This window comes from Bos indicus, chromosome 17 (genome assembly GCF_029378745.1).
Source record: "Bos indicus isolate NIAB-ARS_2022 breed Sahiwal x Tharparkar chromosome 17, NIAB-ARS_B.indTharparkar_mat_pri_1.0, whole genome shotgun sequence".
Classification (NCBI taxonomy): Eukaryota; Metazoa; Chordata; class Mammalia; order Artiodactyla; family Bovidae; genus Bos; species Bos indicus.
In genome coordinates this window covers 4,764,857-4,780,000 of record NC_091776.1, presented here as the reverse complement: position 1 = coordinate 4,780,000, position 15,144 = coordinate 4,764,857, and the positions used below count along the sequence as shown (strand labels likewise).

Here is a 15,144-nt window from a genome sequence, read left to right as displayed (position 1 = left end):
CTTGGTTAGGGTTATTTCAACTCTGTTTTTCATGTTTTTGTTTGTTATTTTTGACAATTTTAAATGGGATTTTTTTTCTTTTTAAAAAAATCTTACTCATTTATTTTTGGCTGTGTGTGGGATTCCTCTGGTTGTGGCGAGCAGGGGTGTTCCCGCTGTGTGCATGGCTCATTGTGGTGCTTCTCTCGTTGCAGAGCACAGGCTCTGGGGAGTCAGGCTGCAGCAGTTGCTGCTCGTGGGCTCGCTAGTGCGTGCGCAGTAGGTGTGCTGTGTGGCTTAGTTGCCCCATGGCATGGGGGATCCTTCTGGACCAGGGATCGAACCCATCACCTGCGTTGGCAGGTGGGATTCCCAACCACTGGACCACCCGGGAAGTCAAGGATTTTTTTATTTTGAAAGTTTACTTTTGATCTTTGCATAAGAAGAGATACTTCTATCCTGTGCTGTGTTGGTAGCTCTCATTTTAGTATTAACATATCAGATTCTCAGTGACTTGGAAAGGAAGGTCAAGACAAGTACTTGTGGTTGTCTGGTGGGAGAAGGGCACAAATAGATCTGTGTGCCTTATTTAAGTTTTGGACTTGGTTTTTTTACTTTCCTTTATTGCTTGAAGAATTTAGTAATATAGTATTACAATTAGAAGATGGGAAAAAATGAAGAAATCTATCAGTATGATTTTGCTTAGTAACACTGAAGGAATGTCTCAGTAAAATATCCTTCAGTACGACTTCCTTTGGTAACATTCCCAGTAGTTGGTTTTCCAGTCCTGTTTAAATCCTTTCATGGACATTGCCTGTATTTTTCAAAGGATATATGTTTATTATGTATATTTTTATTTCTATGAGCTATTTCTTCTCAAATCTGTCGGTTCGTTTTCATAGCATCCTAATTTGTTCATAATGAATACTCTTCCTTTTATCTCATAATCATTTCAAACATTCTTATTTTCTAATCTAAAAATGATTGTTCTAATATCTGTAGTTTTGAAGTTGAAATTTCTTTTGTTCTGAAAGTATCCCAGTTAAGAACTATGTGAATCTAGTTTCTGTCTCTCTACTTTGTAATTGTCCACCTATCTTGATTTTTAAATATAAAGTATATTTTATTTGAAACATGTAATATCTTTCTCTTCAGCACTTATTTCTAACATGGTTTTAAAAATATTAACCCATATTAAAGAAAAATACATTAGATGTCACTTATCATACACAAAACATTTTATATTTAATTTGCAAAGGAGAAAAATAAGCCTCTAGAGGTTAAGTGGGTTATTTACTTGGAACCGATTTCAAAGTTAAATGAAAATCCATGGGCTCCTGCCTTCTATTTTTGATCATCAGGCCTCAAACTTGAATTGTACTAATCTCAAATTTTCATATCTAATTAAAAAAAATAGCTTTCATATCTTACGATGAGGAATCTGACTTAATGTATAATGTGATATAAAAAATCTCAATTTATCCAATAATATAGGTTCGTTTGAAATTTTTGAACAGAATTATCAATCAAGTTATATATACTGGATAGCTGGTTGTCAGGAAACCTTTACACAACCTCTGTATATACTTTAAAAATCAACAACAATAATGACCCACCTCATAATTTATTCTCATATTGAAATTTCAGTATATGATTTTATTCATTAAGCTTAGCTTGGTGGTTAACTTTTCTATGCCGTTTTTGGAATAGCTGAGGCATTGACTAGTTCTAACACTAAAACATTGCCTACTGAGGGATAACATTGAAAAAGAATCCCAGACTGAAAGTTTCTCAGTAGTTGAATTTTCTCCTCTGTCAAAACCAGAATTTATTGACTTTTAGGGCAAGGGTCAGCTATTTGATCAGCACACAAAGTGGCAGTTTAGGCAGATGTCTGGGTGGCCTTTTAACGCTCCCTATTATGCATCGCACAAGTATTTCCTAGCTGTCTGGGGCTTCATGCATAGAAAATCTTATAACAGCCTATTCAAGACTTACAGAGCAGCACCAACAAGGGAGCCAATTGTGGTCAAAACTTTTCAGATGTGTACACCTGTTTCATATGTTTTACATAAGCCATAAAGTAACCAGCTATCACTAACTTTATTGGTAGGGTCTCAGTTCAGACTGGCAACCTTGAAGTGAAGAGTTGCATTTCGAAAACATAGTATATTTCTCTTCCTGGTGGTAGTGAGCACTTTTAGCTCTTAGGGAAAGCTCTTAGGGAAAGTTTTACTTTGACATCATCTGCAAACTGGATGTAAAAATTAATGTCAGTATTATAACTTTGACTGTGTTTAAATTAGTTGCTGTTATTTAAAGGTATACCCCATGGCAATGAAGAATATTTGTCTTCACATTAAATCACCACACATTACTGTTTATTTTTGTTCTGCTTATTTCTCTCTCACTTCTTACTGATTTTAGTATGTTTGCTTCAGTCCATCCCTCTTCTAATTTGGCTGAAATGATAAAGCACTCTAAAAATATTAGTTATTAGCAGGGGTCCTAAGTACTTTGTATATATGGGTTTTGGTGGGGAAAAAAATGTTTTTAGATTATTATTCCCATTTCTGAAGCAGAAAATGAGAGCAAGAGGAAAAAAAAAAAAAAGCTTAAGACATTTTGCATGATGTACTCTGGGTATGATGTACTCTGGGCATTTTGCATGATGTACTCTGAATATAAGTTAAATAAGGCACGGTGACACACTCCTTTCCCAGTTTTGAACCAGTCTGTTGTTGCGTGTTTGTTTCTTAATCTCAGTTCCGCCTTCCTGCCTGATAACTAATTCCTTTTGTGATCTTATTCCAACTTCAGGTTGTAAGTTACTGCATTACTTGCCCAGTGTGTCATGGTATCTACAGATCTGTGCCTTGATGCATGCTGTTCTCTTCCTGAAATGCTCCATCAATTTCCCAGCCCCAACCCACCTCAAAAACTCTTAACCATCCTTTAAAACTTGTTTTAATGTTCTCCTGAGATGCTTGTTCAGATACCTGATTAAGTAATTCTTCATCTTGATTTCCGTCTTCCTTTCCCCATGGCAGTATCCCTTATCTCATTTTGTTGTAGTTGTTTAAAAGCTTCTCTCAGTCTAGACTGTTAACTTCTTGAAGATAAGCTATGAAGATGGTAGATAAAATCTGTTTCTAGCACAGTGCCTGAAACTTATAAAGTTAGCACTTAGTATTTGTTGAATGAATTGTATCATGAATGAACCAATGATATGCTTTTGACGGTGAAATTTATTAAATTCAGTATGAGTCGAGAATAAATTGGGCTTGGCATGAGGGACTCATGTTCTTTCTCGAGTCATATATACATTACAGAGTATGTTTCCTTCCCAAAATAGATACAAATTGTACTATAGATTGTTTAATAAAGAAATTTAGTTTTAGGGCATAAGTTTGTGGTACTGATTTTGACTGAATTGAGATCACTGTCTGGTTGCTCAGTCGTATCCGACTCTTTGTGACCCCTTGGACTGCAACACACCAGGCTTCTCTGTCCATCACCAGCTCCTGGAACTTGCTTAAACTCATGTCCATCCAGTCAGTGATGCCATCCAACCATCTAATCCTCTGTTGTCCCCTTCTTCTGCCTTCAATCTTTGCCAGCATCAGGGTCTTTTCTAAGGAGTCAGTTCTTCTCATCAGATGGCCACAGTATTGGAGCTTCAGCTTCAGCATCAGTCCTTCCAGTGAATATTCAGGGTTGATTTCCCTTAGGATGGACTGGTTTGATCTCATTGCAGTCCAAAGGACTCTCAAGAGTTTTCTCCAACACCACAGATCAAAAGCATCAGTTCATCAGTTCAGCTTTCTTTATGGTCTAAACCTCATACATGACTACTGGAAAAACCATAGCTTTGACTAGCTTGGAATTTTGTCGGTATAGTAATGTCTTTGCTGATTAATATGCTGTCTGGGTTTGTCATAGCTTTTCTTCCAAGGAGCAAGCATCTTTTAATTTCATGGCTGGAGTCACCATTTGCAGTCATTTTGGAGCCCAAGAAATAAAGTCTGTCACTGTTTCATGGATCGGATGCCATGATCTTAGCTTTCTGAATGTTGAGTTTTAAGCCAACTTTTTCACTCTCCTCTTTCACTTTCATCAAGAAGCTCTTTATTGCTCTTCGCTTTCTGCCATAATGGTGGTGTCATTTGTGTATCTGAAGTTACTGATATTTCTCCTGGCAATCTTGATTCCAGCTTGTGCTTCATCCAGCCCAGCATTTCGCATAATATACTCTGCATATAAGTTAAATAAGCAGGATGACAGTGTACACCCTTGAGATACTCCTTTCCCAATTTGGAACCAGTCCATTATTCCATGTCCAGTTCTAGCTGTTGCTTCTTTACCTGCATACAGATTTCTCAGGAGGCAGGTCAGGTGGTCTGGTATTCCCATCTCTTTCAGAATTTTCCACAGTTTGTTGTGATCCACACAGGCAAAGGCTTGAGCATAATCATTGAAACAGAAATAGATGTTTTTCTTGAATTTTCTTGCTTTTTCTATGTTCCAGTGGATGTTGGCAATTTGATCTCTGGTTCCTCTGCCTTTTCTAAAACCAGCTTGAACATCTGGAAGTTCATGGTTCATGTACTGTTGAAGCCTAGCTTGGAGAATTTTGAACATTACTTTGCTAATGTGTGAGATGAATGCAATTGTGCAGTAGTTTGAACATTCTTTGGCATTGCCTTTCTTTGGGACTGGAATGAAAACTGACCTTTTCCAGTCCTGTGGCCACTGCTGAGTTTTCCAAATTTGCTGGCATATTGAGTGCAGCACTTTCACAGCATCATCTTTCAGGATTTGAAACAGCTCCACTGGAATTCCATCACCTGTACTAGTTGTGTTCGTAGTGATGCTTCCTAAGGCCCACTTGACTTCACATTCCAGGATGTCTGGCTCTAGGTGAGTGATCACACTGTCATGGTTATCTGGGTCATGAAGATCCTTTTTGTACAGTTCTTCTGTGTAGTCTTGCCACCTCTTAATATTTTCTGCTTCTGTTAGGTCCATACCATTTCTGTCCTTTATTGAGCCCATCTTTGCATGAAATGTTCCTTTGGTATCTCTAATTTTCTTGAAGAGATCTCTAGTCTTTCCCATTCTGTTGTTTTCCTCTATTTTTTTGCATTGATCGTTGAGGCAGGCTTTCTTACCTCTCCCTGCTGGTCTTTGGAAGTCTGCATTCAAATGGGTATATCTTTCCTTTTCTCCTTTGCTTTTAGCTTCTCTTCTTTTCATAGCTATGTATAAGGCCTCTTCAGACACCCATTTTGCCTTTTGCATTTCTTTTTCTTAGCAGTGGTCTTGCTCACTGCCTCCTGTACAATGTCAGGAACCTCCATCCATAGTTCTTCAGGCATTCTATCAGATCTAATCCCTTGAATCTATTTGTCACTTCTACTGTATAATTGTAAAGGATTTAAGTTACACCTGAATGGTCTAGTGGTTTTCCCTACTTTCTTCAATTTAAGTCTGAATTTGGCAATAAGGAGTTCATAATCTAAGCCACAGTCAGCTCCCAGTCTTGTTTTTGCTGACTGTATAGAGCTTCTCCATCTTCAGCTGCAAAGAATATAATCAGTCTGATTTCAGTATTGATCATCTGGTGATGTCCATGTATAGAGTCATCTCTTGTGTTGTTGGAAGAGAGTGTTTGTTATGACCAGTGTGTTCTGTTTGCATAACTCTGTTAGCCTTTGCCCTGCTTCATTTTGTACCTAAGGGCAAATTTGCCTGTTACTCCAGGTATCTCTTGACTTTCTACTTTTGCATTCCAGTCCCCTATGATGAAAAGGACATGTTTTTGGAGTGTTAGTTCTAGAAGGTCTTGTAGGTCATCATAGAACCATTCCACTTGAGCTGCTTCAGCAACCTATGCCTCAGCTGCTTCAGCATAGGTTGGGACATAAACTTGGATTACTGTGATATTGAATGGTTTGCCTTGGAAACAAACAGAGATCATTCTGTCATTCTCGAGTTTGCTCCCAAAAACTGCATTTTGGACTCTTTTGTTTACTATGAGGGCCAATCCAGTTCCTTCTAAGGGATCTTGCCCACAGTAGTAGTAGATATAATGGTCATCTGAATTAAATTCACCCATTCTGGTCCATTTCTAAAATGTTGATGTTCACTCTTGTCATCTCCTGTTTGACCACTTCCAGTTTACCTTGATTCAGGGATCTAACATTCCAGCTTCCTGTGCAATATGGTTCTTTACAGCATTGGACTTTACTTCCCTCACCAGTCACATCCCCACCTGGGTATTGTTTTTGTTTTGGCTCCATCTCTTCATTCTTTTTGGAGTTGTTTCTCCATTCACCTACTGAGCTGGGAGTTCATCTTTCAATGTCATATCTTTTCCATACTGTTCATGGAATTCTCAAGGCAAGAATACTGAAGTGGTTTGCCATTCCCCTTCTCCAGTGGACCAAATTTTGTCAGAACTCTCCACCATGACCCATCTGTCTTGGGTGGCGCTACACGGCATGGCTCATAATTTCATTGAGTTAGACAAGGCTGTGATCCATGTGATCAGTTTAGTTAGTTTTCTGTGATTGTATTCCCTGTCTAAGTACTGAACAGTTGACACTACTGCATAAGTCACTGTTTAATGAGCAAAGTAATGCTATCGCTACTTGGCTGCCATGACAGAGAGCTTGTGAGGACTGGGATCGTGCAGTGGCAGTGCTGGGGTGACTGTGTCAGCTTTAATGGCGAGAGAGCATTGGGGGAGGGCCTCTCAGGGAGCGTGAGGTGATCAAGTGCTCCATGGAAGATACCGTGGTCATGTTCTGAATACTAACGATATGGAAATCCACCTAGAGTTGTGCTGTGCATACCATAGCCACTCAGCACGGGTGTCTGTGGAGCACATGAAGTGACTAGCTTGAATTGAGATGTGATGGAAACTTAAACAGTGGATTTCAGAGACTCAGTCTCCCGCCCCCGAAAAGTACAGTAGCTCAGTAACAGATTTTTTTACACTGATTATGTATTACAGTGATAATATTTTGATATATTGGGTAAAATAAAACATACTGTTAAAGAGATGAAGTTAACTTTTTTTTTGGCTCTGCCTTTGTGGCAAGTGAAATCTTAGACTGGGGATCAAACCAACACCCCCTGCTATGGAAGCAAGAATTCTTAACCACTGGACCACCAGGGAAGTCCCTAACCTGGTTTTTAAATTGTGGAAATTTTACTTGTCGGTTGATACTGTGCTTGAAAAGGAAGAGTTAATGAGATTAAGAGATAGTCTCCCCTCCCTCTAAAAAAAGCAGCAGCTCCCCACCACCATGCTTATATTAATAGCTCTTTGTAAGAAGATACTTGATTTTAAAAGCATAAAGTATCAAATATGTATGAGGATTATTATATATTAATGTATAATATGGGACGGTTGGGTAGTTCCACTTCACCTCCTGAACTTACTTCACACTGTCTTTGTAGCGTGCTTCACTTATTCTCCTCTTTCCAGAATTGAATATGATGCATATCGTACTGATTTGGAAGAACTGAATCTTGGACCACGTGATGCAAACACTCTGCCAAAGATTGAGCAATCACAGCATCTGTTCCAAGCACATAAGGAAAAGTACGATAAAATGCGCAATGATGTTTCTGTCAAGTTAAAATTTCTAGAAGAAAATAAGGTAAATGTATTCTTTACCTTCTGAGATTTTTTTTGTCTCTGTTAACTCTTTGATTATAGAGTTGACCCTTGAACCACCTGGGGATTGGGGGCACTGGCCCTCCAGTGCAGTTGGAAGTCCACGTGTAAGGCACACTTGGTTCCTTGAGCCCAGGGCTCCCTTGTGTCTGCAGCCCCACATTTGCAGACTCAGCCCACCATCCAGTGCTGTAGTATTTACTGTTGAAGAAACCTCACATGTATGTGGACCCACACAGTTCAAACCCATATTGTTTAAGGGTCAACTTGGGAGTTGTTAGAAATGAAATTCCATTTATAAACAGTGTTTTCATGTTTATAAGTACATAAAGTATATTTACCTTCACTTTTCTGTCATTAAAGTCATCAGCTGTGCTGTTCGAGTCTTTCACATGTAACAATTGGCAAAAAATACTTGATGTTGATCTTCAGACTGGTGTTGGTATCAAGTGCTTTAAAAAGTTACATAATGGTATATTCGGTTCTGAATATTTTGAAAACTTTTTATTAATGGTAGGTAGAGATTTCAGGAAGGGAACAGCATTCTTCTCAGTACCTAATAAATGAGGAATAACTGAAAGGTTCTGATTAGGGCTGCAGTTAGCATAACCTAAAAGAAGCAAGCTAAGAAATCAATTTTCCAGCTTATTTTCATGTAACATGAACACATTCAAAACCTAGAGCAGTGAGAGGTGATATGGACCTACTGTAGCTTTTGTTGGAGGTAGGGTCATGGGATAACAGGCTAGCGGCTCCGGTGTAAGTAGAGAGTAGTTTCTGGTGTTTAACATGACATGCACACTGGGATCGGGAGAAGGATTGCAGTTCTCCTCCCAGTTGGGAGCTCTGCCCAGAAGAGGTGTGGCGTCCTGTGGAGATAGGGTCTCACGCTGCACATTGGTGGTCCCTTTCCTGTGCTTTGCACACCCTCTGAAGTCATAATAGAACACCAGCTCTGCTTTCTCCCGGGTACCTTAGTATCTTTCAGTTCTGTCTCTTGATATCTTCTTGTCTTCTTTAATATTTCCTTAGAAACTCCTCTGGCTGCTATAAAAGCTGCATAGATTTCCTTGAGACCAGGACTGCTCTTACCTTTTTTTTTCTTTTAGCCACAGTGCATGAAAAGTACTGATTTCCCATTACACTGAAACCATTATGTTGTCAGTAAAGGAGATCTCAGCAGAGTCATCAGACAGGTTGCTCAGCACTACTCAGACAAGAGCAGAGTGAGCCTTTTAGTTTCATTAGCTGAGCACATGCTGTGGCACTCACTGTGGTCATTTGGTTTAATGTTTTGAAGGATAAGAATATGTCAGTACTTAGATATAGACATATATTTTAGAATCAGCACTGTACGGTGTAGTGCTGCATAAAGTGTGCTAGCATTTTATGGGTTCTACCTGAAGCTGATTTGAATGGAAAAAAAGGAATTCATCTAATTTGAGGGTCCAGGACCTCTGCTAGTAGAGGAAATGATTTTAGGGAATGTTTAAAATGGTAATTGTGTTTTCTTGGAACCTAATGGTATTTGTTGTGTGCTATTCTCTGAATAGTGACATTATGGCTATTTTTTGTATTTTGTATTTTTCTGTATTTTAAACATTTTCTATGAAAGCTTATGTATGTTGCCTTTATAAAAAGGGAGATAAGCTTATTTTGAAACAATTAATGTCCCTAAACCACCCATGCTTATATGGTTCTTACCAGCAAATTATACAAGGATAAATAATGGCCATGTAACTCTAACTGTCTTACTGTATAGCTCTTTTTGAAACTTGGCAGTAGATCTCCAGATTTAGACATGAACCAGGGAAGGCACACTTGTTATTTACTAGGCATTTTACATTTATTCTCTCACTCATTCATCAAAACAGTCTTCAGACTCAGCAGACACACTGAGCAGTGAGGAAAGTTGGGAATAATAGAAAATTGTGACTTAAAAATACTCTTCAGGCACCCTTGTAAAAAGCCTGGACTAGGATCACTCCATTAGCAGAGAAAGGAAAGAGCTGTGGTTTCGAGGCTGCATGACAGGAAATTGACAGAGGAAGCTAGTTTGGCCTGAAGGTTATGAGGGATGAAGGTTGGGAACTTGTTCTACTTAACTCAGTGTTTAGTTTGAAATGACGACAAGATACTCACATGGAAACAATTGGTAGGAAGTTTATGGTGTGGGTTTGCAATTTGAATGAACAGGGTCAGAGTTCTGGAGACTAAAGTTTAGAAGTCATTTCTTTGAGAATAGTATTGTCATTGTCTCACCTTCTCTTCTTTAGACCTTTCTTAGTATAAACTAAAAAAAAAAAAAGTTGCATTTATTCTCAAGGATTTTATTTATATTCATAGAGAGCCTAGAAATAACTCTGGGGTTTTCCACAGTTGTCATCAAGCTTCAGTTTCAACTCAGTCAGCTTTGTCTAAAATAAAATATGTAAAGAAACTCTTAACATTTTTATCTTTTGTGTTTAATTCTTTAAAACTGTAAAGAGATAATGTTCCTGGTCTCAGTTATTTCAAGCAGTAGACAGCTATGATTTGGCTGAAGACTTCAGCTCATAAGAAGAATTTTTTTGTTTTCTTGCTTTTGCTGGAGCAGCGTCTCCCCTTTTTCCTTTAGTAGCTCTAACGGGAGGATAAAGCAGGCCTCGGAACTGCCCGCCAGCCCTGCTTGCTCTCTCAGCAGTCTGCAGTGCCTCATGTCGGGGGTTCTTCTGTTGTGAACTGCAGCTGAGTTTGTTCCTTAGTATTTCTTTTATATGCAATTGTCACGTAATCTGCTCAGTGCTTGAGTGTGAACAAAACATGAGCTTTCTATTTTTTAAATATCGTATGTTGAATTTTTTTTTAACATAAGTCATCTGAAACATCCGTGAGTGCTAATTTGTAACTTGAGGATGTCCTAAAGGCTATTGTTTTTTTCTAAAGCTGTTGGTGCACCTCCTTTTGCTGGGACATTGTGGGGAGAGGGAGGGCCTTTTGGTTATCCTGGCTTTTGGAGTATCCTCCCATAGTGACACTCCTCTTATAAAATGTGAGGCCAGATAATCAAACAGCTAGAAGAGTGCAAAACTGAAAGCAAATAGACATTGAGTAAAGGACTAAAGATCATCCTGTGACTATTGTAATAAGTTTTAGTGGCCAAACATTGTGAGAATATTTTTGTTTATTTTGTTTTCAGAACTTAAGGAAAAAAATTGAGAGTGATTGGGAGGTAGATTCTTTGCTATTAGAAAATTGAGGTTTTTATATGTGCTTAGTCTAGCCTTTTTTCTCTCTGGCAAAACAAAAGGAATAGGTATGTATTAAAAATACCTGTGTGTCCTTACCTGGGTATGTATGTGCATGCATTAATGCTCAGAGTTGTGTACATGTGTCCATGCTTGTCATTCACCCTTAATGGGAAAACCTGAGTTCTTCTACTGTTTACAGTCTATACTCTGTCCACCCCTTACCCTATCCGTCCCCCCCATATATTGTGTTTACCTTTAACCTAAACAAACCTCTGAATTCTCTTTCTTATTTACTAAACAAGATTGAGTTGCATAACAATAAGAGCACAGCTAATTAGGCTCTTATAGTGTTTCTGTTTTCATCAATATTTCTTTTTTCCTAGACTTTTAAATAAAGTAACTTGAGCTATTTTCTGACTTAAGACAGTTTACCTTTTATTGTTCCTCTCAAGGTTCAAAACAAAACATAGACTAAAAAATATAGTCAAGATAAAGAAAATAGTCATTTCTGGTGCTTTGTACACTTTGTTGGAATAGGTACCCTGCCTTCTTTTACAGCTTCATGATGCCTAGCAGTGGTGTTAAATGTATAGTAGTCATTTAGCAAATACGTGTTTGCATTTCTTCCCAAAATTTGAGGCATGCTACAGGGAAGGGAGGAGATGGAGGTGAGTAAGAGTCAACTAGGGCAGAGTAGATGCTTACCTGGCTCTTTGAGTGAGTGAGGCATAGCACGCTCTCTCAGAAACGCTTCTGTTGTCCGCAAGATGTGCCGCTTTCACGGAGAGAAAGCAAAAAGTAGAGGAAAATAAGCACATCAATGTGAGCAGCCCATGTTTACTTTCTTTCAAAACGTTTTATGGCTTAGAACCATGTAGAATGTGAAAAAAGTAATTTAAGATGATGAACATTTCCCCTAAGATAATTGTAATTTAAGAGTACAAGTAAATATCTTTTCGGGTCCACTAATAATATTGTGGGGAGGACCCTGAATGTATCAGAGAGTCAACAATAGTTTAGGGTATAAGTAAAGACTAAGAATCCCATTAATTTTGTTATAGTCTTACTTTAAGAAGGATGGAATATATTCTTACTTTAAGGTAATGTCAGTTAATTAGCTATAACCATTAATTGCACAGTTTTTTCTGTTATTATAGTCAGTAACTCAAAGGATGACAAGGGAGTTGGGGGTTGGGAGGCTGGGAGAAAAAAGGTGAGCCAGACTTGGGAATCTATCCTAGGAAAAATTTCTTAAAAATTATAGTCATTCTTAACACTAGATTGATGAAAAGAACTTCACTCACATCATGTTTCATATAGAATTACAATGCAGTGATAATCCTGTATGTTAGGATTTCTTTTCTGATATATTACAGATTTATTTCGTATGTGTGTTATTATGAATTTAACTTATCAGAGACAAGTCCAGTAAACAAAAGTGATGAGACAGAGGAAGAGCGGAATACACAGAGAATAAAAACAAGACACACTGTAAATCGACTTTACTTCAATTTAAAAAAAACACAAAACGAAGTAAACACAGATAATGCAAGACAGCTATGTATGTAATTTTGGTGACCCAGTGACTATATACAAATATGTTCTGTTACAGGAAATACTCAAAGCCTACTACATTTTTATAAAAATGTGCTGTAAATGCTGGAAAAGGCTAGGAGAGCAAACATATTCTTCTCTTTGAGACGATATGAGCCTCTGAGTTTAAAAAATGGATATCTGTTGCCAGATTTTAAGAAGCATGTGAATCGTTACTTAATATGTACAAGCAGATACATTCTTGAATTCTTTTTCCCCATTCTCAAAAGAACTCTCATTTTTTTACTCAATATTTTTAAAAGATGCATGTCAGTGATTTACTGTCATCTTTATTTCTGTAACTATAGGTATAAACAGTATTCTTGGTATTTGCTCGTAAATCATGTGAAGTTATTATATTCTATAGGTAAAAGAACCTGGTTCTAAATAAAACATAAGCCCTTATGGATTGAAAGATAGAATATAGTAAGCAGCCGCAACACTGCCAAGTGTGGTTCCCTCCATTTGGATCCTGTGAGACAGCCCCTTACTCCTCCTGCAGCTTTATTTCCGAGCGTAATTCCTGAGTGGGTTCAGTCGTGTAATTTCATGTTGTTACTGTTTTTTATTTACTTAGCAAACATTTATCATGTATTATATACTGTGTACCAGGAGGTGTTCTGGACATTGTTCTGGACCCAGTGAGCAAAAGTGAAAAAAATTCTACCCCCAGAGTTTATAGCCTAGTAAAAGAAACAGGGAAGCCTGGCGTGCTGCAGTTCATGGGGTCCCAGAGTCAGACACGACTTAGCAACTGAATAGCAATGAAAGAAGCAACACTGATCAAATCACACCAAAATGCATGTATGTACGTATATATAAATTGTGGCTGTGACCAGTGAGTGGTCAGGCTTCTATTAGAATGTGATGTTGAAAATTCACCAGGTAAAGTGAGAAGCAAAGGGTATTCCAGGTAATTGGAACAGTGGGAGGTAAACGGGCCAAACCATGCCGGCCTTATAGGCCACATTAGGGAAGAGCTTATTTGAGTGTTGGTGGGAATCCATTGCAGGAATTCTTGGCAAATGACAAGTCTTAAAATGGTTCAGAGGCTGTAGTAGAACGTAAGAGTGAATATAGGAGTTTAAACAGGATGATGGGAGCAAGGATTGGGGTAGTGTTAATGGAAGTGGAGTGAGCTGAAGATTTCAAGAGATACTTAAATGGTAGAACATAAATACATGTAATAAAATATGAAGAATAGATTGATATATAATTAGCACCTTTGACTTTTTATTCCTTTATTCAGCAAATATTCAATACTTGTTTCAGTCACTGAGTTAAAGTCTTGCTGTCATAGAGTCAAGTAAGAGAAATAGATATTAACCAGCTAATTACAGAAATACAAGCTGTGATTGGTGCTGTGAAGGGAAAATAGAGGGGTCTTATGAGCATACAAAGGGAACATGTCTTGACATGAGAGAGGAAGTGACGCTGGAGCTGAGACCCAAAGGGGTGGAGAGGAGGCAACCAGAGGTGTATAGGGAAAGGAATGATGGGTGCGTGCTCAGTCGTGGCCAGGCTCCGCTGTCCCTGGAATTCTCCAGGTAAGAAGACTGGAGTGGGTTGAAGATCCCCCTCCTCCAAGGGATCTTCCCAGACTAGATTGGGATCGAACCCGCATCTCCTGTGTCTCCTGCATTGCAGATGCATTTTTTACCTCTGAGCTGTAAGGGAAAGGAATAGAATATGCAAAAGCCAGTCAAAGGTCAGTGAGTCCAGAGCATGCGGAGAATCAGGGAGAGTAGCTCTGGATAAAGCTGGACAGATAGATCTGGCCAACACAAGGATGAGATGACCTACATGCAAGGTTATTCATCACAGTATCACTGGTAATATCAAAAGATGAGGAACAACTCAACAGTTCAGCAGAAAGGAACAAGTTGAATAAACTATGGCTCATTTATACAATGGAATACTTTTCAGCCATTAAAAAAAAAAAGACTAGGGATGTAATTAATAGAAAGATCCTCAGAGCATATTATTAATAATAAATGAAAAGACCAAGGTGCACAGCAGTGTATGTATAATTTTGCAAAATTATAGGTCATAGGTAATAAAATTATGTTTAAAAAATAGAAATCTGGTTAAGTCTTTTTGAAAACAGAAGGTATCCTATTTAAAAACAAACATTTTCTATCTATACATATTTTCTTTTCTTTTAAATCAAAATCATCCTTTAAATAGATAGGACCAAAATTGAAAGGATATAAGTATATATCAAGATTTTCAGTCCTGTCTCCAACTACTCTATTCCCCTTACAGATAAAAAAAAGAAAACGTTAAAATCAAATGATTGATTCCGTGTTGGAAAGAATAGAAAGACAGTTTCATCTTAAGTGTGAGGTTAGAAATGATATGTTAGTGCCTTCCATATACATCAGAAAATATTGTTTTGCATACTGCCATGTTTGCTGCGTTTAATGGTTTGACTTCCAGGTCTCTTTAAAACTTTTTAAACACACATGAAACAGGAAAAATTTGCCTGTGATTTGCGTTGCCTCCTTTCCCCTTTTATAACAGAGATGGAAGTTAACTATCCTTGTATCAATCATGCAACTAAAAAGAATTGAGAGTTGTAGGTTGATTTTGAACTTAACAGCATCCAAGCCATACCTGTTGGCTGATTTTGAAATTGACAGCATCCAGTTATCT

At 38.0% G+C, this 15,144-nt stretch overlaps 1 protein-coding gene across 11 annotated transcripts in view; it reads left to right on the top strand.

Moving 5' to 3' along the window:
• ARFIP1 (ARF interacting protein 1) overlaps positions 1-15,144 on the top strand; it is a 138,426-nt gene that overhangs the window by 100,288 nt on the left and 22,994 nt on the right. For all 11 annotated transcript variants that reach the window (XM_070768985.1, XM_070768981.1, XM_070768988.1 and 8 more), the window contains one exon: positions 7,475-7,649. In XM_070768985.1, coding sequence (XP_070625086.1) covers positions 7,475-7,649 — 175 coding nt within the window. The remainder of the gene's footprint in view (positions 1-7,474; positions 7,650-15,144) is intronic.